Source organism: Dipodomys merriami, unplaced genomic scaffold (genome assembly GCF_024711535.1).
Source record: "Dipodomys merriami isolate MVZ:Mamm:240054 unplaced genomic scaffold, mDipMer1.0.p SCAF_173, whole genome shotgun sequence".
In the NCBI taxonomy this organism is placed as follows: Eukaryota; Metazoa; Chordata; class Mammalia; order Rodentia; family Heteromyidae; genus Dipodomys; species Dipodomys merriami.
This window is the reverse complement of record NW_027203082.1, coordinates 132,783-147,916: the sequence shown is the minus strand read 5'-3', so window position 1 is coordinate 147,916 and position 15,134 is coordinate 132,783. Positions and strand designations below refer to the sequence as shown.

The window sequence follows — 15,134 nt, the reverse complement described above, 5'->3', positions numbered from 1 at the left end:
ATCTTCAGAGGGTGTATCATTTAACAAATCAGTTTATGAGTACAGTGTTGGTAGATTTCACCCCCATATTTTCATCATTTTTCCATATTTTATTTTTTGTTTTCTGTAAAGATTAAGCTCTATAATAAATACAATAAAAACACTTAAAAAATTTAAAGTAGCCTGTAATCCTAGCTAGTCAGGAGGCTGAGATCTGAGGATCAAGGTTTGAAGCCAGCCCAGGCTGGAACCTCCGTGAGACTTTGATCTCCAGAAAACCACAGAAAACCAGAAGTGGTGCTGTGGATCAAGTGGTAGAGTGCTAGCCTTGACCTGAAGAGCTGAGAGACAGCGCCCAACCCCAAAGTTCAAGCCCCACGACCAATAAATAAATAAATGAATAAATAAAGTAGTAAAATTGGAATATGAACTCATGAGAAATGCAGGATAAACATATTCCTATTTTAGATTATTATAATTTTGTGCTTTTGGCGGTGGGGCGGGTTGAACTCAAGATCTCTTGTCATATGAAATTTGTTGGCTTTTCTGCTGAAAGCTAGCACTCTGCCACTGAGCCACACCTCCACTTTCATTTTTTTGCTAGTTAATTAGAGATAAAAGTCTCTTGGGTTTGTCTGCCTCGGCTGGCTTTGAACTGATATCCTTAGATTTCAGCCTTTTGAGTAGCTAGTATCATAGGTGTGAACCCAGATTATTATTTTTTTGGATTAAAAAAATTATTATTAATTTTTATCATAAAAATGTTGTACAGAGGGGTTATAGTTACATGAGTAGAGTAATGAGTACATTTCATAACAAGCATTGTTACTGCCTCCTTTATTTTCCCCCTACTATCACTTCCCTGCCCCACCTCCCCAACTCTTCCCCCCCACCCCGACATTGTAAGGTTCGTTTTCTTTTTCTTTTTTAATTTTTTATTGTAAAGATACAATACAGAGGGTTACAGTTACATGAGCAAGGTAACGAGTACACTTCCTATTGAGCATCGTTACCCCCTCCATTGTTTTCTCCCTACCACCCCTTCCCTCCCTACCTTCCTCAGATCTCAGCCTCCTGACTAGCTAGGATTACAGGCTACTTTAAAATTTTTAAGTGTTTTTATTATATTTATTATAGAGCTTAATCTTTACAGAAAACAAAAAATAAAATATGGAAAAATGATGAAAATATGGGGGTGAAATCTACCAACACTGTACTCATAAACTGATTTGTTAAATGATACACCCTCTGAAGATAATAAAATTATTCCACAGTATTGTGGAATAATGATGCTCATTTAAAGTCACAAGTTCATTCTAACTTTCCTGGAGCAAATTGTCTATCACGGTCTATAACGGTGTACACATATACACCATACATATGATCAGCAGCATGGGGATATTTAGTAGTGAACCCCAGATTATTTTTGGCAGTACTGAGGCTTGAACTTGTGGCCTTGAAATTTTTAGTCCATATCCCTACTCACTTTTGCTTTATTTTTTGGATGGAGTCTTAAGATTTTTGTTTTTGCCTAGGCTATGCCTAATACTACAGTGCTTTTACCTGTACCCTCTTATAGCTGGGGTGACAGGTGCTCACTATTCATACTTCAAGTAAGTATGTATTTGCTTCAGTTACTAACTTTGTACTTTTATTTTTAGGTGTTCTTGCTGGTCATGACAACCGCGTCAGCTGTTTAGGTGTAACTGACGATGGCATGGCTGTGGCAACAGGATCTTGGGATAGTTTTCTAAGAATCTGGAATTAAATGTGTCATATGTATTTTTTGTTCTTCATTGATATCTGAAGAAGTCAATGCTGCAGCCTAGAGCTGTGAAAAAAATTCTACCTTATATATGCAGGTGAAGATTTTTTTCTACTGAGATTATTAAATGTAAAAAGGAACTTTCAGTGAACTACAAGACAAAGGTACCTGCTGAGATAAAAGAACCAGTATATTAATTTTAGGAATTGGGTTAACTGATGGATTAGTTTTTGCTGAATAATTATTTCTTAGTATGGAATAGAATGAACACTTTATAGTAGATGGTCAGTGTGTTTGCATCTTTAACTTTGTATGCATAAGAAATATCACGTTTTTGAGTTTTGTAATTAAGGCACAATAATGGATAGGAGAGGTACTATGTGTGTGTTTTAAGGAAGTCTCCTAGCCAGGCACCAGTGGCTCATGCCTGTAATCTTAGCTACTGAGGAGGCTGAGATATGAGGATCACAGTTTAAAGCCAGCCCCGACAGGAAAGTCAGTGAGACTCATCTCCAATAAAAACCACTAGAAAATCAGAAGAGGTGCTGTGGCTCTAGCAGTGAGCTCTCACCTTGAGCTAAAGAGTGCAGGGACAGTGCCCAGGCCCAGAGTTAAAGCCCCACAACCGAAAAAAAAAAGAAGTCTCCTTGAATTTTGCCATTGCTTATTAATCTAAAAGAGTTTCTTGAAAATGCTAAATAAGAGTGTGAGTTCAAGCTCTGAGTTCAAGCCCCAGAATAGGCACACCCCCCCCCAAAAAAAAACCCAAAACCAAACCCAAACAAGAGATCTCAATTGCTTAATAGTTAAGTGTTCATAGGTTAACAGGTAACGTATCTCTGAGAGGAGTTAATCATTTTCTTGCAGATCCTTTGGTATGCTAACAGTCCACCTGCTCATAATCAGGCAATGGATGTAGGAAATCAGCATGAACAATTTGGGAGAAGTGTAGATTCACTAGGATTCATTTATCATTGTAACAAGGTGACTTTATGAACTGAGGATAAAATCTGAATTGAGGTAAACTATTTGTGCCTTCAAATTTTCTCCCTCTGTCCCCCCCCTTTTTTTTTTTCTTCAAGTGCTGGGGTATAATCCAGGGCCTTGTGAATTCTAGGTAAATGCTCTATCACTAAGGTACACCCTAGTTCTTCAACTCTTTTAAAAAGCACTCAAGCTTTATGTTCTTCTGTAGTATTTTTCTCGTTAGCACAAAATAATGGTTTTCAAGAGGTTTTGTTTCAAAGAATATCTAGATTTCAGTGACCTCATTTTAATCCAAAAAATTCCTAAAGCCATTTTAAAATGAAGAGAACTTTATCAAGCACTTACAATGTTTATAAATGGAATAGTAATGTATTTATGAGAATTCCACACCTTCCTAATTTAAATAAAGACACCTTTTCTCCTACAAAATAACGTAAATGATTGACAATAGAAGTTTGTTAGTCTTGCTTGATACTAAAGTTACGAGTTATTCTGACATGTACAGGTGCATGGTGCTTTGTAACTTAGCAAACTATGTTACTGTTAAGATAGTTCTGCGTTAACTTTTGATCATCTGTAACCCTAACCTACTCACAAATTTTTACCTGTGAATTTTCAGTTTTATTTGTGTATGTGCAGATACATACACCAAATTTAATGACATATCAGTATTAATTTTATTAAGGTCAATGGATATTAGAGAATAAAATGAGACAAACTATAAAAGCAAATATTTTAGAGGGCATATGTGAGTATGTTTGTATTTGGGATAAGATTTCTATGGATTTTTTTTTGTTTGTTTTTTGTTTTTGTCGGTCGTGGGGCTTGAACTCTGGGCTTGGGCACTGTCCCTCAGCTCTTCAGCTCAAGGCGAGCGCTCTACCACTTGAGCTACAGTGCCACTTCCGGTTTTCTGGTGGTTTATTGGAGATAGGAGTCTCATGGTCTCTCCTGCCTGGGCTGGCTTTGAACCGCGATCCTCAGATCTCAGCCTCCTGAGTAGCTAGGATTACAGGCGTGAGCCACCAGCGCCCGGCCTCTATGGATTTTTTTTAAATGCTTGTGAACTGTATCACTTCATAAAGTACAGCTTTTTGATAATGTACATTTTATTTCTTTTCACTAATCTTTTTTTTTTTTGTGGGGCTGGGAACAAAACTCAGGGCCTTATGCATGCTCTTCCACCGCGTTATATTCCCAGCCTAAGATAAGGCATATTTTAAAGGAACATATTATCCAACAGGGGATATTATTTTTATTTTATTTTATTTTTTTTTGGGGGGGGGTTCGATCGTGGGCCTGAACTCTGGGCCTGGGCTCTGTCCCTCAGCTCTTCAGCTCAAGGCTAGCGCTCTACCACTTGAGCTACAGCGCCACTTCCGGCTTTTTTCTTTTTGCTTATGTGGTGCTGAGGAATCAAACCCAGGGCCTCAAGCATGCAAGGCAAGCGCTATACCACTGAGCCACCTTCCCAGCCCTCCCATTACTTTTTAAAACACACACACAACCTACATATGCACTCTTCTGCTTAAAATTATTATAAAATGCAATAATCTGGTTAGAAAGGCATAATATAGACTAGAATTGTATGGTCTTAAAATTCTTTAAAAATAACTCATGTTATTAGAGTTTGTGAAGAAAATAATTTCCATACATACCAGGCAAAAACGAACCACTATTGAACATTTATGGCTAATTGTCCACAGAACTGACTGGTGACAAAGTAATCAATTTTATTTCTACAATCATCTTACTAGTTAAATCCTAGCTTTATAGTAATGTGAGTTGCTAAATGTATTTACTTGCAGGTTAGCTATTGCCTAATTCTGTACTGCTTAAGACTTTCTAAAATAAGAATGTATAATTTGTAGATTACATTGTGTAGTTTGGATTTTAATGTTTGAAAATACAGCTAGTTTAGTTGTAAAGAAGTTGCATCAAGAGCATGCAGTTATTGATATCTATTAATTTTTATTTTTCACCATTTATGAAACATTTAAACAATGTGCCCCAGCAGACTGATGTCAAAATGTAGGTTTTGTGATCCAGCTTCTCTCTTCCTCCTCCCAACACTCTAAAGATAGTTTCACTGTGTTATGTGGCCCAGGCTGGCTTCAAATTCAGCCTCCCATCTTTCCTCAGCTTCCTGAGTAGCTAGGGTTCACAGGTATGTACCACAAGAACTGCCTCTGAGAAGACTAAAATTTTAAAGGCACGTATTCTTTTCTAAAAGAGTGTAATTATAGCTGGGTACAGGTGTATAATTTTAGCTGCTGAGGACGCTGAGATCTACAGATTGCAGATCAAAGCCTCCCTGGGCAACACATAGGTGACAAATCTTGCCAGCAAAAAGCTGGAAGTGGAGGTGTGGTTCAAGTGGTAGAGTGCCAGCCAAGAAAGCTAAGAGCTGGACACCAGTGGCTCATGCCTGTAATCCTAGCTACTCAGGAGGCTGAGAACTGAGGATCGCGGTTCAAAGCCAGCCCAGGCAGGAAAGTCCATGAGATTTTTATCTCCAGTTAAACATCAGAAAACTGAAGGGCACTGTGGCTCAAGTGGTAGAGCACTAGGCTTGAGTTGGAGAGCTCAAAGACAGTGACCAGGCCCAGAGTTCAAGTCCCACGACCAAAAACAAAAAGCTTAAGAAGGCAGTGAGGCTGAGTTCAAGCCCCAGTACTGCTGGCACCAAAAACAAAAACAAAAAACAACTGAACTCACCATGAGGTGGGTATCCAAAGCTTCACTGAAGACAGCACCAAGGATTTCACACTTTGATAAACAGGCCTCAACTTTGGGATTGTGCTATTAGGTTCAGACTAAATATCCAAGGTCCCTCCTTAGCTAATGTTTAATTCGAAATGTGTAGAGGCAAAGTTTTGGGCTAATATTTCAAGAGCAAGGGAGCCTAAAAAGCAATTTTCATTTTAATTGACTTGGATAAGCAGGTTAATATCATGGTGATACAAAAGTAGCCTCCATGAAATAATAGATGGTAGTGCTTCTGGGATATGAAAGAAATTTTCATATGTTATTGCTAAAAATATGCTATTGTGTTTATTACTTCCTCCAGCCCTGTTATCTTAATAATTAACACTGGTATCTTAATAATCAACACTAAGTGTCTTAAAAGTTTCACTTTGGCACATTTTCATTGTGCAGGGAAATTTATGCTTTGATGTGAATGTCTTAGATTTTAAATTATAACACAATACTTCTTTCTTGTTGATTAGCTTGATGGAGAAAAATAACTAAACAATCTACCGGGCAGGCTGTCATGGTTTTAGCAATGAATGTTCTTGTAAGAATTTTTTTACAATTGTCAGTTTTTTTTTTTATGTTTTGTTTTTTGTTAGTCCTGCAGTTTGAACTCAGGGTTAGGGTGCTATCTCTGAGCTTTTTTGCTTAAGGCTAGTGGTCTACCACTGTAGCCCACAGGTCCACTTCTGGCTTTTTGGAGGTAATTGGAGTTGAATATCAGACTTACTTGCACAGGCTGTCTTCAAACTGCAGTCTTCAGGTTTATGTCTCCTGAGTAGCTAGGATTTTAAAAAGTTTTAAATTAAATTTAGCTATACCTGTCTTTCTTTAAACTGTTTATGTCTTATTAGACATAATAAGCCACCCATAGTAGACACTATATAAGAGTAGCATAATGAACAAAACCTAAGGTTTTGTTCACTTTCCTTAACTTGAATTACTTCAGAATCAGTGGTATATTATTGAGTATCAATTATAGTAGCTACTCATTTGTTAGCCCTATATGGATAGTAATTTCTGTGGTATTTAACATATGTTTGCATGTTGATACATTTTTCTAAGTCTTTTTCAGTGACTGATTTTGTGAATACACCTATGACAAGCATTATAGGGGAAAATCTTATTGTTTCAAATAGTGTTATATGTACCCAGCAAAATCTTACATCATACAGTATTTTTTGGCTAATAGAATCTGAGTGGTTATATTCGGTAGTCCACCTTTCACTATGGTGCTCTTACTGTTTTCAAACAAGCATTTGAACATTTGCATTTTCTCAAAGGTGTCCATAGTTTAGTGTCATTAATGTTGCTTAAAATATTTTACTCTTAAGGTATTTTGAAAATGTTTTTCTTGACCTAGAGTAGTATTTGCACACTTGGTGATAAACTGTTAGTAGTATGTCTAATATATAAGTAAACATGCTAAAGCTTTAAATCTTAACTGGATATGTGCCATAATTTAACAATATTCATAGATCTTTCATATACTGGTTCATTCTTTGTATAGTTGCTTTGTGAAATATTGCTGTGAATTGATATTGTAATCAATAAAATGCTTTTAACTAGAGTTCATTGTATATTTTGTCAATTTTTAATAAGATTCATTTAAAAATTACGTCCCAGAACTCTGAAATTCATTATTTCATACTCAACCTTGATTCTTTATTGAAATAAACAATGTTTTTATTTCTTGACTTCTAGCTTATTAAAAGACCAGAAAGCAAGTCATTCTTCCCCTGTAAGGAAAGGGTAATTTAGTTCCTTCCTGTCCAATTTTTAAAATAGACAATTTTACTTATGGTATTAATTTTTTCTATTTTCTTCTCATAAAAACCTTAAGACTTAAGAGAAAATTAAGATGTTACTCTAGTTGCCCGGAAAAATAAGAATTGACAGATGAAACTACATCAAATTAGTTTCTGCATAGTATCATTGTGAGACCCATTGATATAATTAATGTACTTTAAAAAAATAATTAGCTGACAGCCAGATGCTGGTGGCTCACACCTGTAATTCTAGCTACTCAGGAGGCTGAGATCTGAGGATCACAGTTCAAAGCCCGAGCAGCAAAGTCCATAAGACTTATCTCCAATTATCCACCAAAAAGCCTGGTGTCTCCAAATGGTAGAGTGCTAGCCTTAAGCACAGAAGCTCAAGGACAGAGACCAGGCCCTGAAACACACTCACGCACGCACGCACACACATATAGCTTGGATGTAGGGGCTCACCAGCCAGAATATGGAAGGTTAATGAAGAGGGTGAACCAGGCCCTGACGCATACACACACACAGCTTGGATAGAGGGGCTCACCAGCCAGAATATGGAAGGTTAATGAAGAGGGTGAATGAGGATGAATATGGCTGAAGTAGCTAAGTAGCATATCTAAAACTAGAAAATGAAACCAGTTGAGATGTCCAGGGAGGAATTTTGAATAAATGCCTATAAGTTTCATTGCTAATGTGGAAAGTCTCTGAAAATAGGCTCCCCCAAAAGGTGGTGTATGACATCCTTTTATGCTTTCAATACTTGACCAGGTGATAATAACAGTAATGAAAGCAAATGAGCCAAGTCACTCCAGACAGTTTACATGCCTACTATAAAAATGATTAAGAAGAAGCTGGGCGCCGGTGGCTCACGCCTGTAATTCTAGCTACTTAGGAGGCTGAGACTGAGGATCGTGGTTCAAAGCCAGCCCAGGCAGAAATATCTATGAGACTCATCATCTCCAATAAGCCACTAGAAAACCGGAAGTGGCGCTGTGGCTCAAGCGATAGAGCGCTCGCCTTGAGCTGAAGGGCGCAGGGACAGTGCCCAAGCCTAGAGTTCAAGCCCCATGACCGACCAAAAAAAAATGATTAAGAATGATTAAAACTCACTAAATATTAGTATAAATGCTTCATTTATCAACTATCAAGCTAACAGGTTTATTTTCATCTTACAAGCTTGCTTAAATTTTTAAAAAAATCTTAAGATTATATCAAGTTTATAAATAATCCTGCAAATGTACATAGTAAATAGGTATATGTGTAATGACTTTGAACTGTACTAGTCATATAACTGCTACATCATTCATTGGGCTAAGCCACAAGTATGCTTCATGAGAATTGATTTTCATTATTTTGGTGTTCCATTCCCAACATTCACACATTATTAAACCCAATCAGATGGAACTACAAACTGGTGATATAAAACTTTCTATACCAGAAACATTGTACTCATGACTCCCAAACTGTACTATGCATCAGGATCACTTGGAGGGCTTACTAAAACATAATTGCTACCCAGCACTGGAGGCTCACTCTTTTCACCCTAGCTACTCAGGAGGGTGAGATCTGAGGATTATGGTTCAGAGCCAGGCTGTGCAAAAATGTATGGGCGATTCCTATCTCCAATTAACCAGAAAAAACGCTGGAAGAGAGGGCTGGGAAGGTGGCTCAGTGGTAGAGCGCTTGCCTTGAATGCATGAGGCCCTGGGTTCGATTCCTCAGCACCACATAAGCAAAAAGAAAAAAGCCGGAAGTGGCACTGTGGCTCAAGTGGTAGAGTGCTAGCCTTGAGCTGAAGAGCTGAGGGACAGCACCCAGGCCTAGAGTTCAGGCCCCATGACCACACCCCCCCCCAAAAAAAAAAAAGCTGGAAGAGAAAGTGTAGCTCAAGTGGTATAGCACCCACCTGGAACAAAAGCAAGTGAGAGCTCCAGCCTCAGTAGCAGCCCCTTAAACCCCCAAAATAACCATAAAACCACAAAAAAAATTGGCTCCATCCCAAATCTGGTTTATCTGATTCCATAGGTCTGAATCTGCATTTCTTACAGGTTTGAAAGTAATCTAGGGACCAAGCTTTGAGAACCACTGTTATAAACTGGCAATAAAAATTAAATAGTCATATATATTTAAAATTGAATATTACATTATATCTGATTTGCATAAAAATTTAAGTACTTTTGAAAGGCTTCTATGGCCTGAACAATATATTTGTCTTCAAATATCTTGAAAAAGAGGAGAACCTACTGTGAAAAACCAACTAGCATTCAGGAGCATAAAGACAGAAAAATACTATTAAAAAAGAAAAGCATATAATTTTGTCTCTCCCATGAAAAAGAGTTATAACTAGCCAAATACACTTACTCCCTGGTATTTTGCATTTTAAACAAGCATTTAGGTGATGCAGATTGGTGGTCCTTTATTTTTATAGCAAGGTCTGAGAATTAGGTAATTAAAAAAATATTTCCATCTTTGTTTTTATACAGAAGCAGATATGATACTCAAACCCATAAACATTTCATTAAAGTAAAAACTACAGTAATAATGAAGTCCTGGGCAAATATTTAAGTAAAAGTAGAAGTCTCATGGGGAGAGAGGGTGGAGTAGGGGGCACTATCTAGTAGTATCTATAGTCAAAGGCCCTCTGAAGAACAACTTCTAAACATTATGGTTATTCTCCAAAAATGCAGACTTATCTTTGGCTATGTTCATCACTTCACATACTTAAACCGAAATTTTTAAAGTTTTTTTTTTTCCTGGACTTGTAACTATTGCAAAGTCAAAGTATTTCTTAAGAAGTAGATAAAGATGTCTATAGCCAAGCAGGTTAGGGCTTGGTTAGCACCTGGATGGGAGAAATAAATCAAGAAACTTTAGATCCAGATATTATGTATTTGAAACAAACAACAAAAAACCCCAATATACTGTGTTACATCAGTTTTAATGGGAATAAAAGGCTAAAAACAGCATATTAGGGGTTTACATACTTGCCATGATGGCAAAATGCTTGTAACTTGTATAAATAGTACACTAAAGAACATTCTACACTCTCTGGTGGTTAGAGCAATGCAACTTGTAATACATAAGAAACTTCCTATTTCCATTAAAGAAGGCATCAAAAACTAGTTTTGAGAAGATGAAAAGATGATTCTCTAACTCCTGGATGCCAGGAAGCAGAGTTTTTCAGAATCAAAAACAAAGCCCTAACTAAGAGCTCAAGGACCCACCCCTCAGGGGTCACATAGTTGGTTCTGTTGCCTTTAACTAATTAATCATTTAACACAAACAATTTAGTTTTTGTCCCAAATTAAAACTAAGAACATATAACACCTTTGAAAATGTGCAAACACTCTGAGATCATTACTAAAATCTATACAGAGATTTGCTATTTGGTTAGTATAATCCATACTGATTACTTCATTCAAAAAAAACACACAAAAATCCCCAAAACTTTCTCAATCTTCTAGTCCCATTTCCTCTTAGGATAGTCACCAAACAATTTATTCTATTAAGATTCTTCATTGCTTGAATGTAGAAACTGCTTAGTAAAATTTTCCAGCTCATTTTCAAGTTGAACAGCTTTGTTTCTAATTTAAAAGAAAAAGCATCAGTCAATTTGGTTAAAATAAAGATCAATTAAAAATGCATTTTACCATTCTTAAAAACTCACTAGTTGGGGCTGAGAAGGTGGCTCAGTGGTAGAGCGTTTGCCTTGCATGCATGAGGCCCTGGGTTCGATTCCTCAGCACTACATAAGCAGAAAGTGGCGCTGTGGCTCAAGTGGTAGAGTGCTAGCCTTGAGCTAAAGAACTGAGGAACAGCGCCCAGGCCCAGAGTTCAGGCCCCATGACCAGACCCAAAACAAAACAAAACAAAAAAAACAAAAAAAACCTCACTGGTTAGCTACTACAACTTTTTGAACAAATATATCTATTACCAATCCTTTTCTGAGTATTCACTGTATATGGTATTTTAGGTGTGCAGTAAAAAGACAAAAACATAAAGAAAAAAGAAAAAATATACAGTGGAGTCATACTGTACATGGGATCATATCTTAAGTCATACAGTCATGAATGTCTTTGAAGATTTACTTCACATAAAGCATATGAACTGAATATGTCATTTTAGTAGATTTAAAAGGTATTCATATACCAAAAATACTTTACTAATAGTTTTAACGAGGACTAATTTTTGTATAACAAGGCTAAAGAAGGGAGAAATGGAGTAAAGAAAGAACATTTCCTGTTCCTTGTGTAGAATAATGTGAGTTAAAAGACTCCTCCCAAATACATTTCAACACTAAATCATATTTGATGCAGTCAAGTTGCCATGAAGAGAACAAGTAAAAGTAACAGACAGATGTGTGTTTCCCATTCTAAATCTATGCTGGAGCATGACTCACTGAGTGGATGTTGACTTGTTTTCTCTTGCTCATTTTGGAGGGGAGGAGGTATTGTTTTGTTTCTGCACATATAAGGTTGGGTCACATGTTAACTGTACATATGCTATGAACTTCACTGAATATATTTCTTCAGGCAATGATTTTAAAGCCTTAGAAACATTAAAATTCTACACAAGTGGCTTAACTTAATGTAGTAATACTGGCAACTATAAATATAGTCATGCCTCACTTGATGAATGTCTTCTATGAAATGTATTATTAGCTGATTTCATCATTGCATGAATATCATGATTATTATAACCTACTACACACACACCTAAATTATATGGCATAGCCTATTACTTCTAGGTTAAAAACTTTCACAGCATGCTACAACTATACTGATACTAAAGGTAATTATAATACAATAGTATTTGTGTATCTAAATATAAGTTAATATATTAGATAATGCTTTTTTTTTTTGTAGGTCATGGGGCTTGAACTCTGGGCTTGGGTGCTATGCCTGCTCAAGGCCAGCGCTCTACTACTGCTTGAGCCACAGCGCCACTTCTGGTTTTCTAGTGGTTAATTGGAGATAAGAATCTCACGGACTTTTCTGCCTGGCTGCCTTTGAACCATGATCCTCAGATCTTAGCCTGCTCAATAGTTAGGATTATAGGTGTGAGCCACTGGAGCCTGACAATAATGCTTATTTTTCCCAAGCAAACAGGTACAAAAAGTAAAAGGAAATGCCAAGAATGGCTCTAAGAGTGCTATTTCTAGTTTTGTCCCTCAGAGCATACTTTACTAGGTTCCAAAAAATCCTTAATAAATAATTAAGCTACAAGTTCCTACTGTGTCAGGGAATCTTATTTATTTTCATTGCTTCATATTTACACATATTCAATAGTTCCCAATTGTCCTGGCTACGCAGGACTAAAAACTCACTTTTAATTATAGAACTTCTATTCTGAAAAGAAACTAATTTAGTCCAACAAATTTAGAGATATAAAATTCCCTTTAGTTAAAATTCTTCTTCTGTTCAAATTAGCTTTCACTATACTGAAATTACAAAATAGGAAATTATGAAAGCTCTTAAATGTGAAATAGCTAAAAGATTCACTTGTTGATTTATATAATTACGTTTTGGTTGAGACTAGTAAATGTTCATGTTATTGAGAAAGAAAAGGTTTAAATACCTTAAGTACTTTGAATTGTTTTGTATTTTTTCCAACTGATCTATTTCTTTGGATAATCTTGCAATTTCTTCTTCCAGATGTCTTTGGGTAATATCAACTTGTTGGCACAGGCGGGCAAAAGTAGTGGCCATTTCTCTTAAATTAAAAAGAAAATGATTAGCAGTCGTGAAACTTCAATGTAAAGCTTTTATAAAGAGAAAAGCAAGTTGGGCGTGATGTGAAGACCCAGGCAGTACTCGAATTTGAGGACAGCCCAGAGAAAGATAATAGCAAGACCATCTCCAAAACAAAAAAATTTTTAAACAAAGGAGAAAAGTTCAAAGAAAATCTAAATCATAAAGGATCAAGAACCACTGCTATGATAGGAGGGAATTCATAGCATCTGGAAACTTAATATAAGTTATATGCTTCGTTTCATGTGGCGTAATGACAAAAGTTCAAGAAGAAATATAACCTTTGCTATATGGTAGTAAATATAAGTATGCAATAAAAAGGCAGAAGATGGGTATATTCTTCAAAAAGAAGTAAGAAACCTTACTCTTTTGATTAATAAAAATAATAAATTGTTAACAGAAATGAAAAACACCCTATGTATTTTTGTGAAGTAGGCTAAGTTAATCATGTTTCCATAACCAAAGGTTCTATGATTGCTAATATACTGGCCTTGGTAAGTACAATATTTATTCTTTAAAACTAATGCCAGGCTGGCACTGGTGGCTCACGCCTGTAATCCTAGCTACTTAGGAGGTTGAGATCTGAGTATTGTGGTTCAAAGCCAGCCTAGGTAGGAAAGGCTGTGAAACTCTTATCTCCAATAAACTACCAGAAAACTGGAAGTGGCGCTGTAGCTCAAGTGGTAGACTGCTAGCCTTGAGCTGAAGTGCTGAGGGACAGCACTCAGGCCCAGAGTTCAGGCCTCATGACTAACCAAAAAAAACCCCCAAAACAAAAAGCTAGTGCCAGTTCTGAAATATGTGCATCTCTAGAACGAACATGCTTTTCTCTGCAATATCTTCCTATGTGTCTTCTTCCTGGCTCTTTTCTCCACCCAAGTCCCAAGATGATAAATAAAACATGTTTCATCCTTTTAATGTTTTATCATTAAAATTTATCTAGTTTAATTATTTGAGGTTGCTATATTAGATTGTAAAATCCTCTAAAAAAAAAAGAGAAATGTACTCATTACCTTGCTCCTGTAACTGTAACCCCTCTGTACAGTGTTTTCACAATAAAAAACTTATTTTTTTAAAAAAAGAGGATCAACCTATTTTCAAATCTCTATTTTCTCTATCTCCTTTTACTAATTTACCACACAGGAGACAATGCTTGATGATTAAAAAAAAAAGAGTCTGGGAATGTGGCTTAGTGGTAGAGTGATTGCCTACCATGCATGAAGCCCTGGGTTCGATAACTCAGAACCACATAACCAGAAAAAGCTGAAAGTGGTGCTGTAGCTCAAGTAGTAGAGTGCTAGCCTTGAGCAAAAGAAGCTCAGGCACAGTGCTCAGGCCCTGAGTTCAAGCCCCAGGAATGGCAAAAAAAGAAAGAAAGAAAGCAACATTTATATTGTTTTTACTTATATAATCCGCAAGTGTTTTCTTTTAGAGATTCAAGTATCTTTTTTAAAATTCCCTTTTATTGTGTTGGTACTAGGTCTTAAACTCAGGGCCTCATGTTCTCATTTAGCTGGTACTCTACCACTTGAGCCACACCTCCAGTCATTTTACTGATTAATTGGAGACAGAGTCTCAAGACTTTTTCTGTGTAGGCTGGCTTTGAACCTTGAACATTTGAAGAAATGTCAGCCTTCTTAGGAGCTAGGATTACAGGGATGAGGCACTGGTGCACAGCTCAGGAATCTCATTACAGAAAATACATTTCTTAATAAAATTAAAGCTATCCTATAAAATAGAGGAGTTAAGAAATTTGAGGAATTTGTTCCTCAAATCTGTGGTCTCCATGTTACTCTAGACCTCTACAGTTTTAACTGTGTTAAAGTTCTGATATGTCTAAAGCAGTTTGTCTTACAGTTCCTATCACCTTAGTTTTTATTTCCCACTGCAAAGTTATTTATTCTAGATTTAAGGTATTGATGGCATCGCTCTCAGGTTCCCTAACCTCTAATTTTTGTACTACTGATAGGGCCTTGTGCTAGTGTTTGGCTTACATTCACATAAACATATACCTCTGAAATTTTCCCTTTATGTTCTCGAACACATTGCTTTCTTTCCTGCCTCATATTTGGATTCTGCTATTTTCTCTGGTTTTCCTATTATGCTTGTTTCACCTCTTCTGTATGAATG

The 15,134-nt window shown here is 36.6% G+C and overlaps 2 protein-coding genes across 6 annotated transcripts in view; one reads left to right on the top strand and one right to left on the bottom strand.

Annotated features, from left to right (window-relative positions):
* Positions 1-7,001, top strand: part of Gnb4 (G protein subunit beta 4) — a 57,708-nt gene extending 50,707 nt beyond the window's left edge. Inside the window, exons 10-11 of one of the 2 annotated variants that reach the window (XR_011372630.1) lie at positions 1,641-1,841; positions 2,612-7,000. Coding sequence is in view for 1 of the 2 variants with exons in the window: in XM_070025837.1 (XP_069881938.1) it covers positions 1,641-1,747 (107 nt within the window). In the remaining variant the exon portion in view is untranslated. Of the gene's footprint in view, positions 1-1,640 lie in introns of both variants that reach the window. The other variant, XM_070025837.1, reaches the window with a different exon arrangement.
* A 3,172-nt stretch (positions 7,002-10,173) lies between these two features.
* The window catches only part of Mfn1 (mitofusin 1), a 60,014-nt gene continuing 55,053 nt past the window's right edge, over positions 10,174-15,134 (bottom strand). For all 4 annotated transcript variants that reach the window (XM_070025833.1, XM_070025834.1, XM_070025836.1 and 1 more), the window contains 2 exons: positions 12,832-12,966; positions 10,174-10,838 (listed from right to left, as the gene is read on the bottom strand). In XM_070025833.1, coding sequence (XP_069881934.1) covers positions 10,760-10,838; positions 12,832-12,966 — 214 coding nt within the window. In that variant the 3' untranslated portion in view covers positions 10,174-10,759. The remainder of the gene's footprint in view (positions 10,839-12,831; positions 12,967-15,134) is intronic.